The sequence below is a fragment of the Pararge aegeria genome, chromosome 3 (assembly GCF_905163445.1).
Source record: "Pararge aegeria chromosome 3, ilParAegt1.1, whole genome shotgun sequence".
In the NCBI taxonomy this organism is placed as follows: Eukaryota; Metazoa; Arthropoda; class Insecta; order Lepidoptera; family Nymphalidae; genus Pararge; species Pararge aegeria.
This window is the reverse complement of record NC_053182.1, coordinates 1,828,517-1,846,605: the sequence shown is the minus strand read 5'-3', so window position 1 is coordinate 1,846,605 and position 18,089 is coordinate 1,828,517. Positions and strand designations below refer to the sequence as shown.

At 39.1% G+C, this 18,089-nt stretch overlaps 2 protein-coding genes across 3 annotated transcripts in view; one reads left to right on the top strand and one right to left on the bottom strand.

The window, feature by feature from the left end:
* LOC120637201 (cilia- and flagella-associated protein 43) overlaps window positions 1-15,455 on the bottom strand; it is a 35,331-nt gene extending 19,876 nt beyond the window's left edge. The window contains exons 1-11 of the mRNA XM_039908901.1: window positions 15,283-15,455; window positions 14,333-14,496; window positions 12,065-12,163; window positions 10,407-10,569; window positions 6,982-7,192; window positions 5,418-5,546; window positions 4,285-4,472; window positions 2,804-2,906; window positions 1,866-2,117; window positions 1,179-1,314; window positions 259-422 (exon numbers count right to left, since the gene is read on the bottom strand). Coding sequence (XP_039764835.1) covers window positions 259-422; window positions 1,179-1,314; window positions 1,866-2,117; window positions 2,804-2,906; window positions 4,285-4,472; window positions 5,418-5,546; window positions 6,982-7,192; window positions 10,407-10,569; window positions 12,065-12,163; window positions 14,333-14,496; window positions 15,283-15,350 — 1,677 coding nt within the window. The 5' untranslated portion in view covers window positions 15,351-15,455. The remainder of the gene's footprint in view (window positions 1-258; window positions 423-1,178; window positions 1,315-1,865; window positions 2,118-2,803; window positions 2,907-4,284; window positions 4,473-5,417; window positions 5,547-6,981; window positions 7,193-10,406; window positions 10,570-12,064; window positions 12,164-14,332; window positions 14,497-15,282) is intronic.
* Window positions 15,456-15,956: 501 nt separating this feature from the next.
* The window catches only part of LOC120637103 (transmembrane protein KIAA1109 homolog), a 55,371-nt gene continuing 53,238 nt past the window's right edge, over window positions 15,957-18,089 (top strand). For both annotated transcript variants that reach the window (XM_039908750.1, XM_039908749.1), the window contains exons 1-2: window positions 15,957-16,106; window positions 17,373-17,596. In XM_039908750.1, the coding sequence (XP_039764684.1) occupies window positions 16,105-16,106; window positions 17,373-17,596 (226 nt within the window). In that variant the 5' untranslated portion in view covers window positions 15,957-16,104. The remainder of the gene's footprint in view (window positions 16,107-17,372; window positions 17,597-18,089) is intronic.

The following is an 18,089-nucleotide window of genomic DNA, read 5'->3' as shown; positions in this document are numbered from 1 at the left end:
AAGCCTAGAACATTCTTTACTCGGAAATCTCAAACAAAGGAATGATCTGGAAAGATTTCGAACTATGCCTATTCTTTGAACTACTTTGTTGTTTCGTAGGTACTTATTCAACTCAAACACGTTACGTTCACGCTCGACTATGAACTTTACGCTTCTTGTATTAAGGTTCTTTGTAAAATATAAACATCCTTAGCTACACAGCTTAGGACATCTGTAGTGGAAAAGCAGTGTTAGGATCTGGAAAGCCGCACAACTCACCTCGCCGGTCAGCTTGAGCACGTGCAGCTGCGCGGTGCCGTGCGCAACAGCAACCGCAGAGTCCTTCGTGCTTAGCGGCAGCAGCTGTGCGTAGGGGCCCGCGATCTTGCCGGCGAACTTGTTGTCCTTGCCCGACTCCGCGTTGACGCAGATAATTCGCTCGCCTGTTAATATTAGGATTACTAGTGGTTCGAACTAAGACCTCGCATTGATATGATATAACCTAATCCATTATTTATTGTTAAAGTCTAAACATAATTTTAAGTTCCTAAGTTTTTATTTTTTCTTCGTCGATTAGTTACGTTAAGCTAACTTCTGATATCGCGCCTTTACTGCCGAATTAACGTAACCGATATTTCAAGGAGTTGTTGTGGAGCGTAACCGGTCAGGTTACGCTGAAAGCGGGGGATAAGTTTCGGACCCAATTCGAGCGTGTGTTAAAAATCTAATAAGGCCACTTATGCTGTGTGAAGCTCGATTTGAAATTTAAAAAAAAGTTTGTAAATGTTTTTAAAAGGTTTTTTTTTGTTTATTACCATCACGTGTACTTACCTACCGGCTATCCACAGTCTTTTAACCAATGCTTTTGATAATTATTTCTCATTGAGAGTTAGATGGTTTCGGACTTCCCCGTAATTTGCCTTGTTTTAATTATATTATTATGTGACAAAAGTCGTATTCTTAAAATAATACATTATTGCAATGACAACTTCCAGCTTTTTGTTCTTTCTGCAGAAACGGCTCGTGTTAGATTTGTGCGATTATTTCCTCGACTACAGGCTGTAAAGCAAGCTGCAGGCACAAGTTCTTAAAAACACAGGCCAAATGCGAGCCACCGCGTAACGACGGGCCCCCACCAGGTGGTGGAACTTCTGTTTTGAGGTTCAGGTTCCCTTTAAAGCCGAGGCGGATTTACATACCGATTGCATATTTATCGGAGAACAGTACGAGGCTGAACGCACGCATGGAGTCACCAACTTTCGTGAGGAAGCAGTCCGCCAGGCCGCGGCCCAGCTCCGTGTACCGTATCAGGTTGAGCTTGTACGCATCTGTCAGCTGCAGATAGACAGATAGAAAGACAATTTTATTTAAACTTTATTCGGGTCTCTTTTTTTGGGGGAATTACCTCTCTGCTACAGCACCATGGAATCGGTTAACATTTGACATAGATATGGTATAAAATTGTCAAAGAATTTCACCCCCTCTGCCAGAAGAACTGAATTTCGAGTTAAAAAGTATTCTAAACCCTACCTCGAAATATAAACTCAAATCGTGCAAGGTTTCATTTGAATTAATTCAATAGTTTTAGCGTGATGCGCAGCCCAGACACAGACAGACAGACATGAATCCTTATCGGTTATAGAATGCCCTCCAAATAAATTTCTAAAATATTTTCAATGTACAGAATTTGACTCGTTACAGTTTTATTATAAGTACAGATACAACATAAAGCACAAAACCGATAGTAGTACAAAGAACTTAAAGTTGCAAATTATCAAAAAAGCTAGGTTCATAATTGTTTCAAGGATACCAAGGCCCTACCATAACCCGTAATCGAACTTAGGCCGTCCTATTCCATTACCCTAAGAGAGTGTTTGAGTACTTACGTGGAAAATAAAGATATGCCCAGCGGACATCGCGGCTGCTACAACGTGTTTCCCCGTGGGTGAAAAAACGACTTTAGAGACGATCTGGTTTGTCAAGCACATATTTTCGACTTTACTCAGGCCTTTTTCTGGTCTGAAGGTGAATACAGCCATGCCGTAGTTACTGCCAACCTCGCCGAAGATAATCATGAGAGGATCCACAGGACTAGCTTCGAAGGAGATATCGCCCCCTCGTACCAATTTTACAAGTGCCTGAAACAAAGATACACAAAAACCGGCCAAGTGCGTACATACCATTTCCTTGAATTGTAACTAGATGGTGCTTTATCGATTCCATACAAATCGGTAAAAAGGTATAAAAACTCCGATCAGCGTTACCATCTTAGACTGCAGCATCACCACTTATCACCAGGTCAGATTGCAGTCATGGGTTTGTAGTGGAATAAAAAAATATATAAATATATATATGTATATAAATATTTATATATTTTATTACATTTATTACTTTATTTATTTATTTATGATTTTTTTAGTGTGTAAATCTATGTTATTATACTCGTTTATATACAATTGCGATTTCCCATCACTCATGCCTGGAAGAGATCACGTTTAGTGATTAGGCCGCCTTTTGCACATAATATGTTAAAGTAAGTGTTTCTCCGTGTGTTTCCTATATTATGCAATAAAGTTGTTTAAATAAATAATAAATAAATACCGGCAATAGTAATAAATAAATAAATACACATGGAAAATTGCAATTCTTTACCCATTACGGTACTTGATAAAACAGCCCTCTGACATACACACTCACGGACGGAAAGCGTTTATATGGTCTATAACTATTTACCCTATGGTCCAGTTGGCCCCATAGGGTAAAATTTCATGTTCATCTTTAAAAGAAAACACAATTCTTTTGAATCATAACGTAATAAACTTACCAGCTTCGCAGTATCGACTTCATAAATACATACGACACCAGTATTATTGATTGTTGCGAGATATTTGTAGTCCGGTGCGATCAGTTGAAACTTCTTTATATTTCTAAAAAAATATGTTACGTTTAAATGTAATTTTTAGTAGCTATCACCTTTTTGTTTCTGCCGCTAAGCAGCATTGTTGCAATGCTGTGTTCCGGTCAGAAGGGTGTTTTTCGTTCCTCATCTTGTAAAGTTGACTGTGCGCTCGTTTAAGTTTGATATATATTGTTTACTATTACGTTAACTCTCATCTAACTACTCTTCTATTTCGGACATTAATTTAAACATAGTGATTTGACTCGATTTTTGTGTTTGTTGTTATATAGTACTAACTCTGTTTCAACATGTTGGACAGTATAATCAAGAGCCAGTCACGCGTATTGGTTTTGAAGTTAAAGGAATACTTTGAACGAACGAACACTTTACATAATAATATCAATCAAGTACTGATACAAACTTGAATTGATTTATCGTTTGTATCGAGTCCCGAGTCGGTTCCATAACTAGTTACGTCGCGATGACAAATGTCAAAACGGGCCTATTACATTTTTACGACTATAACAATAGAAAAAAGGTATTGTTTGAATTATTGAAAGGCAACTGTCAAACCTTTATAAAAAAAAACGTCTTTTTACTTCATGGTGTCGGTTTTTAGAGATGGTGTGCGCGCGCATCGTAAAAATTTACTCTCACCATTTTTCCGTAATGCGCCAAAAGAAGTATAACTTAAAAAAATTTACCAAGCATAAATTATTTTTTCTTATTTTTTTTCAATGTTTATACCATGAAAGGGTTATTTTAATGTACAATTCTTATAAAAAAAGATAACAGTGGCTTTGAAGAAGACTGATGAAAAAGGCATACAATTATTTCGTGGCATAGTAAGCAAAGCACAATTTTAATTTGTTATGTTTATGTGGTGTACAATAAAAGTGTATTCATTCATTCATTCATTAAAAGCAATGACCTACGATTGCCGGAGAAATTAGAGGTCATTGCGTTTAATGGCATCTTTTAAAATGCGAATTGTAGAAACAACAAGGTCTACGCTGTAGCAGTGTAGGCGTAGTAATAGCGTAGACTATTTACGTACATTATTATAATACGTTTAAAACCTAGTACTATATTTCTGGTAACTAAACTAAGCTTAACTATTCTCATTCAAACCAGTAGGAGTAGCATTCGTGCTATGAGAAAATTATCTCTATCCGGTAGTCTCTATTTCTTATATATAAGAGAAAGAAGAGATAATGGATAGACAAAACTCTCATGACGCGCATGCTAGTTGTATCGGGTGCGCATGGAACCCTCGTAGCTAGAGTTTATCACCAGCATATAAAAATGCTTGCATGTAATGTTTAGGTAGGTAACACCAATCTAGGGGTCTTTTTATTAAAAAAAAAGTTAGTAAATAGCCATCCAATAAATATTGTTACGAGTACCTCTGCTTGAATGTAAACAACTTGACGTTTATCTTGTCCTCCGATTCACCGTCAAGTTTGTAAACGAAACCCTTTTCTGTCCATACGACTGCTATATCGGACGTCGAGTTCGACACTAGACGCAGCACCTCATCATCGGGGGTATACTTCCAAGACACTATCCATTTATTTTCCGCTTTTCTTAGGCACTGGAGACATGTTAATTTGAATTAAGATATTTTCTACTCCCGTGATTATTCTAGTAGAGTAAAATAAATAATTCTAATGTTCAAAAAGTAGAAGAATTCCGTATACTTGTCGCCAACAACGTACAAACCAGCATGAACATCACCTTTACAAGTTCACTGCTGGACTAAAGGCCTCTCCCAACGGAACGGTTTGCTTATAATCACAATGCTGATCAGGTGGGTTGGTGATCGCAGTAGATGAAGAAGTACCACTGAGTACGCTGCTGCCCTTTCAACGTTATATCCCCTTAGTCGCCTCGTACGACAACCGAGTGTAGTGAGGTGTTGACAACTGTATTCTGATCAGCCGTTGCCACACGGGCTACAAATACCAAGCAGGATCCAGGTAACGTCACTCATGCGATTGCGATGAATAGTATTCGTTTCTAAAGAAAATTATTATTTCATCCTCGATTAATATTCGTCCCACTATTGGATAGAAGCAGGCGTTACTTTGCCGAAATCCATAATACATTATGAAAATTAAGCTTAATTTGCCATACTCTGCGAACAGCAGCAGAATCTATATGCGATAATTTATAATAGCATCTTCAGGACACGTTGACTTTACAATAAATAATTGTTCATTTCAATTGCTCCGGTTTCGGAGCGAAACGGGCGTAGACTTTAATTTTCAGATCTTTAATTTTCTCATATCATAAAAGATCATTAGAGAATTCGCCTATCCAATGCGTTCCCTCAAAACCACTATTTTGAGTTAATATTGAATGGGCGAATGAACAAATTCTTTAAAATTTGTGGCTCTTTAGGTGCTGTGGCGGCGGGAGTTATTTTACATTAGGAAGCTCGCTTGTTAGTATGCTCACTATTAATGTTTAAAAAACTGGCTTACACGAAAAAAAAAGAAAGAGGTATAAAGTATAACTAAAATGTTAATGTTCTTACCCGAATGAGTTTATCAGGGCCATAGATTAAAATGCCGCTATGAAATGAGCACATGCACGTCTTACGGGAGCCCTTCAGGTTGTCCGACCACTCCAAATTTGTCACCATACCCACACCATCGGACAGTAACTAAAAGAGAACGTTATTAAGAGATTAAAAATGCGAGCACTACATACAACGTGTCACGAATTGAATGTGAAAATAATACTGAACAATGCATGAGTATATTTCATAAATAATCACCCAAACATATAAACGCATTCAAAACATTCTAAGTGTTTATTTATGACAACCCTATTGAAGATAAAAGACCGACACGCGCACAGTACCTACGCTGCGCGACGCGTACCTAATAAAGTGACAGGAGTCACATGATTTTAATGTTGCATGTGTAGCGCCATCTACTATACTACTAATACTGTAGCGATCTCCACATTACATAACTAGATGGCGCTACAAAAATCCTGCATCGCGCTAGCGAAGTGTTCACGAAGAATGCCTATATATACAACTTCCAAAAAATGAATGTTCGGACCACGGTCCCCGAGCATGATCACCCGCTCGGAGGAAGATCTTCCTATTGTTACGGTCGAGCATATCACCATAGCTCCCGTACACATTTGATGATAGGGCTGTGTCTGATGTCTTTCAGTAAAAACTACGGCAGTTGTTTACTCAAAAACTTTAGGTTTAGGTTTCACAGATAAGCCTCAGAGACAGTACATAATGTAAAGCCTGTGAAGTAATATTTATAGAATAGAATAGAATAGAATTTGTTTATTTATCAGAACAACACAAACAGACTTACATACGGAGTAACTTAAACATTTAGTACTTAATTAGTAATAGCTTAAGTCTATGATGTGTCGTGCCAATAAAAAGGTTCTGACACAGCTTAATGTTCCGGATACTAATGTACCCACAACGCTGGTATTCTGTCAGTATTTCGGATTTCATTTACATATACGTTGTACCTAGGGTATATACCTAGGTTCCTACTTAATGTATTCAGGGAAAAATGGTGAGTACTATAATTAGGGAGGCCCGGGTTTGATTCTTGGGCCAGGCCAATACAAATATAAACTATAACAGCTCGATTATATATTATTAAAATTAAGCTTAATTTGCTAGCCAACTTCTCCAGAGAAAGCTCCGGTTTCGGAGCGAAACGTGCGTAGAGGGTACATTTCCGAAGATCTGATTGGTGTGGAGTATAAAGATTGAAGAAATTATAAATTACACCATACAGATTCGCCTGCTTTTCTCAGAGTATAGAAAATTAAACCTATTTTTCATAATATCATGTAATACTGCAAAGTAACGGGTGCTTCTATAGTCCAGTTTTTCCCCGCGCTTTAGCTTAGCTAGCTAAGGACGTTAAGCCTTCAGACTTTTGTCCAGGTTATTTATACTATTATGTAATAGTAATTAATCTTCAAAGCCCGCCATCGCGCATTGAAGCAGCGCGGTGCGTTAATGCTGTATTCCCTACCTCCTTGTCCTAGGAGGCCTGTGCAGATCAATGTGACAATAGGCTGAAGATTATATAAAACCATTAACTTACACTGTAAAGATTAGCTTTTTCATCAATAGCGTACAGTTGTCCGTCGTTGCTCCAGCAAACCGCTATCAACTTTGGATTAGAGACCTCCCAGCTGGCGGCCGCCTGTCTACTGCGTTTCATTATCAGGCAACGCTTGAAGCATGGCGCGACCTCCCATACATGTAGGCCCTCGCCCCAGCACTGGCATATAAGCACATGCGTACGACTGGCCCTAAAAATAACTTTAAAACTTAAGAGTCCGTGCACATAGTGTGCCTGCTGTTTCGTCCATAAGCAAGGCGTTGCTGGTAATATTAAATGAAGAAATCCAATATCTTACACATCCAGCGCCGACCCTGCAATCGAATCCAGGATCTTGCGATCTGCAGTTGAACATGTTATCCACTGACCGATATCTGAAGTCGACCTTCCCTGGGAATGCTTTTGATGGTGGAATAACCGCCACGAGAAAAGCTTAATGTACCTACACCTACTTAGTTTAACCTTGAAATAATATATTTATAGTTTTAAGGGATAAAGATATCATATATATTCGTCCAAGATGCAAGCTATCTCTTTAAAAACTTTCACCTACATCAACTAAGCTATACTTAGAGCTTTGCAAAGGTAGGTAATTTTTTAAACTTCCAGAATAAAATATATCCTACGTCTATCTATAATATATACTACGAGAATACATACACACATCGCCATCCAGCCTAGGTACTAAGAGAATATAAATATTTTTATGAATAATATACAAAAAAACTTATAATATACATATAGACACCCAGAGACTGAAAAACAACCATGTTCATCACACAAACATTTTCCAGTTGTGGGAATCGAACCCACGGTCTTGGACTCGGAAAGCTGGTTATAACATTACTAGCTGATGCCAGTGTTCATTGTCCTTATTTCTTACGGTTTTTTAAAACCTTTCGCTTTTCTGGGACAAAAAGTAGCCTTCATTAATCTCCCACTAGCTCACTTACCTACTCTATGCCATGAAGGAAGGACAAATATATGTCGGCGGTGAATACGCAAAGTTGTTTTATTCATGCACACTCAAACAAAATTGTGCCCTTCCATGATTCACGGGAGGTGGGATCGAAGTGGGCGATATAAAAACATGCGCAGTGCAGTTGCCGGCAGCCCCGACGACCTGCGATGAAGTTCATACTATTATCAAGGGTTTCCACTCTAAGAAAGCCCCAGGCCCCGACGGCATTACCAATAAAACCCTAAAGTTACTCCCAGGACAAATTATCAACCTACTTGTGGTAATTTTTAATGTATTCTTGGCAAACTGCTACTTCCCCAACCAGTGGAAGGAAGCAACAGTCATAGGTATCCACAAGTCGGGCAAACCCCGCGACCTTCCCTCCAGTTATCGCCCTATAAGCCTCCTCAACACCTTAGCAAAGGTGTATGAGAGGGTAATATTACATAGACTGAAGGCAGTCGTAGAGGAGAAAAACCTCCTTAACGACGAGCAATTCGGCTTTCGAGCCAAGCACTCTTGCGTCCACCAAGCGCACCGCCTCACGGAGCACATACTGGCAGGATTCAATCGATACAGACACATGAGCCCCACTGGGGCCGTGTTCTTAGACATTGCCAAGGCCTTCGACAGGGTCTGGCACGCCGGCTTGTTGTACAAGCTGCACCATCTGGGCGTGCCAGCTAGTCTCGTTCGTTTGCTGCGAGCGTATCTCACCGATCGCACATTTCGCTATCGTCTAGACGGTACGCTCTCTTCCCCTAGACCCATACGAGCGGGAGTCCCTCAGGGCTCCGCGCTCTCCCCACTTCTATACGCGCTCTTCACGAGCGACATTCCCCGCGACCTACCGGCGACGGTCAAACTGGCCCAATTCGCCGACGATACCGCTCTCTTTGCGACCGATCCCAAAAAGAGCAACATTGCAAGTCGACTCCAAAAGGCGCTCCACCTGCTGGGCAAGTGGTTCCGCCTCTGGAGGATCGAGGTTAACCCCGAGAAGAGCGCAGCGGTGCTCTTCACGGGCAAACCGAGAGGCCGCTTCACGGTAAACCCCGCAGAGGTCACCCTCTACGGGCGTCCCATACCCTGGCAAGACAAGGCCAAATACCTGGGAGTAACGTTCGATCATAGAATGAGCTTCACCGCACACATTCGCAAGGCCCGCAACAAGGCTGCGTATGTGATGGGTCGTCTCTATCCGATGATTTGCCGCAAAAGCAAATTATCCCTCCGTCACAAGGTAACCTTGTATAAAACGTGCATACGTCCCATTATGACATACGCCAGCGTCGTATTCGCCCATCGCCCTCACAGCTCCTACAGGAGCTTTCAAGTCCTGCAGAACAAATTTATGCGTATGACCACGGACAGTCCGTGGTACATGCGCAACGTAGATCTCCACCGAGACCTCGATCTTCCCACCATAGCCCAGTACATGAAAACATTATCAAAGACCTACTTTGAAAATGCAGTCCGACACCCCAACCCCCTAGTGGTCGAGGCGTCCACTTATACCCCCGTCCCCGACGTCGAACCAAAGCGGCGACGTCCGAAGCATGTCCTTGACGACCCTGACGACAAAATAACTACCGACAACGTGTCCCAACAACACACACACACGCAACATTCACAGCGTCTTCGCCGGCGAAGACGAGGGCCCCGATTTCTGACGTCATCCGGACGTGGATCCTTACCACGGTCACGGGGGCGTTCGGACTAAACAATGATTAGTCCAAAAGTCCACCAACAGTCAGATTAACGTCGAACCGAGCCGAGGTCCGAGTCCTCGCAGGAGGCACCCTCGGGTCGACGTCTCCCATACTCCCCCCGATGTCGTCGAGCCCTGGGGCTCTTCTCATGGCGAGCTTTCGCGCTCGCCCCACTCCCCCGGTGACGCCGTAGCAACCCCTTAGGAGGTTATCGGCAAGTGTCCTTCCGAAAAAGCAAAAAAAGTTGCCGGCACTTTTATCGAGGTCGTCGTTCAGTAAACACCTCCGAATTGTGACACGGTTCACACGTGATCTATTGTTTAATTACTATTGTTTACTTAATCAGATTAATATAATAAAGTACTTTCAACTCAAATTCTGAAGTTTTGTTTGTGGAAATGTCAGAGCAATCAGAAACTGACGACCGAGAGGCTGACCCTAGGGGTCGTGATCCTCCTTCACCAGTTCTACAGAAAATCTCGGTTCCATCCGAAATCAGAAGTGGGAGTGGGAAAGCAAAGATGCTTTCTGGGTCTGTATATAAAAAGTATTTATGTATATTATTCATAAAAATATTCATTGGTTATATTCGTACCCATAACCTAAAAAAACTACGCTTACTTTAATAGGGCTAAATGGCGCTGTATGTATAACTATCGTAAAATATTTATCTATTTATTGCCCTTTATATATAGATTTTATTGTTGAGGTACATTTCACTAGCAGCTTACATGTATATCTGGTTCCGTCGCACCACATTCGTGGGTATACACAGGAGGCGCTGGTGTGAACGCCAGCTCCACACGGAGATCAGGTAATTGGGGAAGCCGCTGAACCCTGCGATCAGGTCCGACTCCATCATGCACAGGCCTTTGTAGCGGTTGACGTCTGCATCTATGTGCACATAAGTAGTTATAGCACATACATTACGTAGTAGTAATAATACAAACATTGACATATGTAACTATTACAAAAAAAAAAGTGCCAAGTGTTAGATTTCTACCTACGTATACGTATTACCTACTGGGTAACCGAACTGTCAATAGATGGCGCACTTACGATACCATATAAATCGTAGGAAACTTTCACGCGATCGAATAAGTAAACGTCGGTAGAAAATCACACAATTTGCACTGTTTCTTTTGTAAGAGTGTAAAACCATCGCCTATAAACAGAGCAAAACCTCGCAGGGCATGCAAGGAGCACGTCCTGCGACAATTCCATCAATTTGAGCAACTTTGCTTGCAACAATGCTGCTTGTTTTTAAATTCAACAATTCAAATTCTAAAATGTTTTATTCATGTAGAAGGCACTTATGAAGCGTTCATACATATTATAATAAAATAAATAAAAAATAAAATAGCCTTTAATTCCAAAACGTCATTTCATACACACTAATAAACATTTATACTTTTAAATTTAATAAACATTAATATATTGAATTGTTAGGTTAGGTATTAATATTGAATTCAAATTATGTACTTAAATTATTAATTAATTATGTCACGAGTTTCGGATTGCCTGTTGGCAAGGGCCTCCTCTAGCTCTCGCCACTGCTTCCTGTCGTGCGCTACTCTGCGCCAGTTAGGTCCCGCGGTCTGTTTAATGTCGTCTTCCCACAATTAATATGTTACTTTGTTAATAAAACATATTATAATATGTTACCATTAATGTTAGGTGATGGTGATAACTACATTCGTTAACTTAAAGCTAGGAGGGTTCCAAACGGGCCCTGGTATAAGGAGAGTCAACGACCGACTTAGCCGGGGGTTTTTTATCAAAACCATCTCACAGACAAAATATTATTTAGCTGTAAAACTAGGGCAGTTCATACCCAAGCGTTTTTATAATTCATGTCATACTTAGAACTATTTATAGTTCCACAAAATGCCGTCGTATGTTTATAATCCACAGGCGTAGGTGTTAAGCTTCAAGCGGCAGTAAATACACCGGTAACTAGACCGGTATTTAGACCCGAAACACAGAAATCCTGCTCAGCGGTAGAAATAAGCATGACGGCATACAGTACTTCTCCGAAAGAGCTCTGACACAAAAACATTAGACTCCTAAATAATATAGGTATTCGTTTGTTTCATTTACAATTCTGTAGATTTTTTAAAAGCACATTTAGATTCAAAAACGTGTCTAGATTTCTTACATACGAGTATACAGGGAAATACCTAAAAAATACGAGCATAGAAAGTAATCTGATTAACGTTTGTTTTGTTAACCTAACTTTCAATTTGTATGTGCAATGAAGACTTTTCTACTTCTTCTTCTGCATCATCAGATTTAAACCATTGACCGCTTTCAACCTTGATGCTTGAAAATGGGATTGCTACCTTTACCCAAAGGTTAGGAAGCAGGGATACAAGGTAAGGACACTAACCTTTCAATTCCGCCATGATGGCAAACGTTGGATAGTACACAATGAAAATTCTAGGATGTTTTGCCTTTTCCGCGAATGCGAAAAATTGGGACTTGTGTCCTGAAATGGAGAAAACAAAAAATACACAATTTTGTAACAAGCAGTGTCTGATTAAGCAGGCGCGAGGCCCGTAGTAAATTCATTCAAAGAGCCCTTGATCTGCTATGGTTTCTTAAGTATAAAGTGGTAAAAATACAATTCAACAATACTCGTACGTATCTTAAATACGTACTAACATATCTTAAATAAAATACGTATTTGCTATCTATAGGTGATGTCTGTGTGCGTGGGCGTGTACGTGTGTGTGTGCGTGTGCGTGTGCGTGTGCGTGCGTGCGCGTGTCTGTCAGTCAGTCAGTCAGGCATAGATGAGTGCTATTGCGGGGCCCTCTTTCGCGCGTAGCCCGTAGCAATTGCTACTCTTGCTACGTAGTTAATACGGCACTGGTAACAAGGTATCTACCAAATACTTTATATTTAATGATTTCTCTTCACCGTAACTATTCAAAGTTATGTGAGTATATAGCACCTCTTTTAACGCTGAAGGAAAAAACATCGTAGGGAAAACTGCATGTCTGAGCGGTCACCCTAACGATCTCAAAGGCGTGCAAACTCTACCAATCCGTACTTGGCCAGCTTGGTAGAGTACGGCCTAAAACCCCTACTCATTCTGAGAGGAGCCCCGTGCCCTGTATTATAAAATAAATAAATAAATATACTACGACAACACACACATCGCCATCTAGCCCCAAAGTAAGCGTAGCTTGTGTTATGGATACTAAGATAGCTGATGAATATTTTTATGAATATTATACACAAAAATACTTATAATATACAGATAAACACCCAGACACTGAAAAACATTCATGTTCATCACACAGGCATTTTCCAGTTGCGGGAATCGAACCCACGGCCTTGGACTCAGAAAGCAGGGTCGCTGCCCACTACTGTACTGGGTTGATAATGATCATGATTGAATATTAAAAAGTTGAGCACCCATTAAGGCGTGTACGCTTCAAACGGTTCAATCGACCATGTTGAAACGATATTGACATTGCGTGCGCAGCCTGCCATCCCCTTAACAGCCATGAGCAGTGGCGCACTAAATATATGCACAAAAGCTCTGCATAACCTAAAATTTTTGTATAACTCATAAACGCGAAGGATTGTTCCATTTTATGGCAAAATACTTCTTTCTGCATACCCTGGTCAAAAACCCTGTGCACGCCACTGGCCATGAGTATACTTATCTGCTTGCTAACTATTTTTATGTAAAATAAATCGCATCCTGAAGCTACGTCGTACATGTGTGCCAAAATTCATTAAAGTCGTTCGGTCGGGCAGAACTGAACCATTGAAACTAGGTAACAAATAAACAGACAGGCAAACTTTCGCATTTATAATATTAGATAGAATAGCAAGAGAATGATTATTGCTTTGTTTTTATTATTTTTATTTCAGTACAAGTTAGCGCTTGACTGCAATCTCACCACCAGGTGCAGGTGCTACCAAGCAAGTGATGATGCAGTCTAAGATGGTAGCGGGCTAACCTGTTAGGGAGTATGGTAGTCATACCCCTAATCGGTTTCAACGTAACATCGCAACGGAACACTAAATCGCTAAGCGACAAGTCTTTGTCGGTAGGGTGGTAACTACCCAGGGCCAAAGCCTCTTAATAACTGGTTACTTTTCTCGCACCAGCTATTTATCCCTGCTGAGAATCGAACCGGGACCTCCTAGAGACAAGCCCAGGAAGAGGAAAAGAAGAAGTTAGGGGGCGTCCATAAATTACGTGAGGTGTTTAAGGGGGGGAGGGGGTCGAGTCAAATCTCATCTAATCTTACGTTGGAGAGAGGGGGGGCGGCAAATATCACGCAATTTTTATTCTGATTGAAACAAAAAAAAATTATACTATTTTGGTCCATTTAATCCAGATTGTACATGCTTAAGATTTTATCTTAAGCGTAATCGTAATACGATTAAAATAATTTATTAATTCGTTCGAAAGAAAATAATTTCATTCATACTTCGACGTTATACATTTACTCACTGTCAAACCACCATATTTGTTTTATACCAAATCCAACGCGTTTACGTAAGAAACTCACATTTTGAAAAATCTCACGTGAGATTGGGGGATGGGGGAGGGGGTTGAATGAAATCTCACGACATCTCACCATTGCAGAAAATTTAAAAAAACACCTCACGTAATTTATGGACGCCCCCTTACCTGCGATAACATCGACTCCATCCCCCGTCTTCTCATTGTTAGCTACATAGACCAATTCGGTCATGTTCTTGAGGTGAAAGAATATGATGTAAACATCATGTGCCACAGCTACCACGTCTCTGCCCACAAACGTCATGAAGTCGAGCCTTTGCGGAATCGCCCATCTGGAAGAAACAATTTGGTTTAATACCTACTGCACTTGGTTGTTAAGTTTAATTTTAAAAAGCCACGACTAAATGGTTACTTCATCATAGTTATGTATAATGGAAAATAATTAGGTATTGCTATTTTATGCATTATTAACATGACGCTACGAAGTATGGCCGAGAAAACGTTAAGTAATAGTCCGGTGGACGATGCGACACGATGGGTCGGAGTATAGGAAAATCTAAATCTGGACATCTTTCATACCTATAAAAATTTTAACCCACTGCGTAGCATAGGCGATGAATGTTTGTATGGGAAAAATTACATAATAGAAAGTTGTGGATAAATCGATTATTGTCAACATTAAAAATATTCAAAATAATTTAATGAAATATATAATTGTAATTTTAATATTTATATACATTTTAAATTGTTATTAATTATTTCGTGTGTGAAAAAATAACGCCTGCCAAAATAAAATTGCAACGCGTCGCTGGGAATCAATGTAATTAATCCAGCGAACGAATACATTTGTTAATAATTAACGTATCTATGTCACGCGTCACCAATGGACGTCGTCAGTGTTTAAATGTCCTCATTTTATTAGATGTTATCTATCCTACGACAGATTTGGTTTGATTGCGATTTCAGCTAATGGTAGATATTTAGGTGAGAAAATGTCCATCCCCATGCAATAATGGTTAAAGCCTGCCAACCAGCAATCGATCGCAGCTAGGCAGGTCTAAGCTCTTAAACACTCGTAATGGGACTATAATAGATTTCGTATGGTTTCCAGTACCTACCTGACTTTAGGGCCGTATACAGAGGCTTCTTCCTCTGCTTCGACTAAATTTTCAGTGCTTTGAACCATGGCGGATAACTTTATATGATATGAGAAGAACTGTAGGTATGGCTCACAGGCAGCCACCAAAATGACAAAAACAGATGATAATAAAACTCTTTACAGTCTGTTTAATATTTTATTACATTTGTATTTAAAAGTATGTTTAACAACTTGATCAGAATTCACGTTTTTTAGTCAACAAAATAACAGAGATTCGTTGCTTAACGACAACAATTACGCATAGAAACGTCAACATACTTGAAAAGTTTGTAATTCAAGCTCTTGAAAGATCAAACCTTAACAAAAACGAAAGTCTGGTAGACGTCGGAAAACTGAATAGAACTGAAAAAATTTAGAGATACCCCCAGATCTTACTAACCAAAGAGGATACTAGTGGCTCAGAATATACACCACGTCGTGAAAAAACTGTAGTATTGAAAATCCGAATAAATTACTGAATAGTTTTAATAATTTCAAAGAAAAATATGCTTCTACATGTGATATTAAATAAATGAATAACAAACAATAATAATTAATTACTTTCTAACCTATCGTTTGTTGTAATGGAACGTATAAAATCTATATCAGCTGTCAAAAAATACTAAACAAGTAATCTGTCAAAACGAAGCAATGGGAAGTGAATTACTGGGATAGCGAAAATAAATTAAAAATTAATGATTTATTAACCTATGTGGGAAATGTTAGCTGAGTTCTTATTAGCTATACACTTTGAGTGCTTGCCATCAGAATGTGAACAGTGCCAGTGATTGAAGCCCTCGCAATGTAAGGCTGTGTTATTGCGTTTCTTTTTGTTTATATCAAGGGTGACACATTAATGAATGTATGGTTCGCCCTATAGGTTTCTCCTGATAGCTAAACAGGGACTACGTTTAATAATTATAAATCGATCTAACGGTTTTAATAATTTTTTTGTTTAGCGAGTATCACCTGACCTCCACAACTTTAAGAATGATCGAGTACCCAAAGTCCTTCTCACGAAAGAAGTCCTGCTTTAAGTAACAAATTTTCACCAGAATTTTCATTTTTGGTAGCGGTCAGGTGCTGTTATTAGTTGGCAACTGATTGGATATTAACCATAGGTACTTACGCAAGACTGTTTTGCCATGGTTAAAGTGATGTTTACAATACCACAATTCTGACACACTACACTAATGCTACACCTGTAAGACTTATTATATGGAACTACTTTACCTTCTAAGATTACCTTCAGAACTTCTATTATGTGTGGACACTTATGCAAAAGTTTGGCTAGTGTGACTGAAATCATATAAACTGAAATGGATACAACATTAAGATTTGTTGTTCTGAACATATTGATGCATTGACCAATAATCCTCTTTAGTCGCTCGACTGCTTACAATCACCCTGATAAGTGTTTGTAAATATAAGTTATTAAGATATCAGCATAAACATTTTGATTAGCCTTTAAAATCAAAATCTTGTAAAACCAATCTGTCTCGGTTAATAGTAGACATATTTTTTTGTGTTTGGAAGACCAATTTGTTAGTTTGTATGGTTAATGTTTTCTGAAGTATCTTAACGTGTACCTATATTAAAAGTAGCTTTTGTTACTTTACATCCCTTCAACTAACTGTATGCCAAAAATCAAGTTGATTGAATTATTAGTTAGGGTGTGAAGGAAGGAGAAATAAGCAAACACACTTTGGCATTTAAAATATTATAATAAAACATACAGATGGTAGAGTCACTACAAACAGACATTTCAAAAGTGCTTATAAAGTAGGCCTAGTTGAAATAAATGATTCTGAATTTTTTTTTTTCATTTATAAAGAAACTATGTTTATTTTAACTTGTTATTATTTCATTATCTATTGTCCAATCGTCCTTGTTTGATTTGTGGTTAGCTTGCAAAGTATAAGGATTGGCCTGTTTAACTACTCAACCTCAGAGTGCAAAATTTGACTATTACTACCACTATAAATATATATATATATCTATGTATCATTATAACACTAACAAATTGAAATTATATGAGAATAAATAAAGAACTGTATTAATTTATTTTAGGAATTACACCGGATCCCTGGATCCGGTGGCAGAAAGATGGAACTCCTCAGCAATAAACTTTACGGAGATCACCATGGACCGCAACTTTGCCCTGCTCCTGGTGTCTCTTGTATCAGCAATGCTGTGGGTTGTGTACATCACTTATTACAATAGCAGAGTGCTGGGCTACATACTGACCAGGCTCATCAACAGGTTCTACTTCCAAGATGAAAACTTTAAAATAGGTAATTTGTCCATATTAATAATTTATATGTGTGTGACTGTTTTTTTTGGTTTGTAACATGTATGAAGTAATGCACCATTGTTACTGTAAAGACCTGGAGTGCCCTTTTGTTTTCCCCACCTTCATAATGTCAGTAAATTCAAATGAAGAATTAATAGACAATTTCTATGCAAGCACAAACTCCATCAAAAAATATTTTAATTAAATTAGCACAGACGTTTCTAAACCTCCACAGGGAATAGCAAGTATTAAACACTAAGCAGTTTCAACTTTACGGTTTCTACATGGATTTGTATAAGCAGGCTAGATCTGGTTTTATTTCTGCTGAGTACGAAATCATGCTGAATGCCTCTGCCTGGAATATTCCTTACATAAGGCTGCAGGCAGACAGACATTAAGTATAAGGGCACCTGAGTCAACAATGGTTATTGTTATCAATAAGCATATTGTATTATTGTAATATATAGCTCTCAATTTGCTAACAGTCTGCTGAC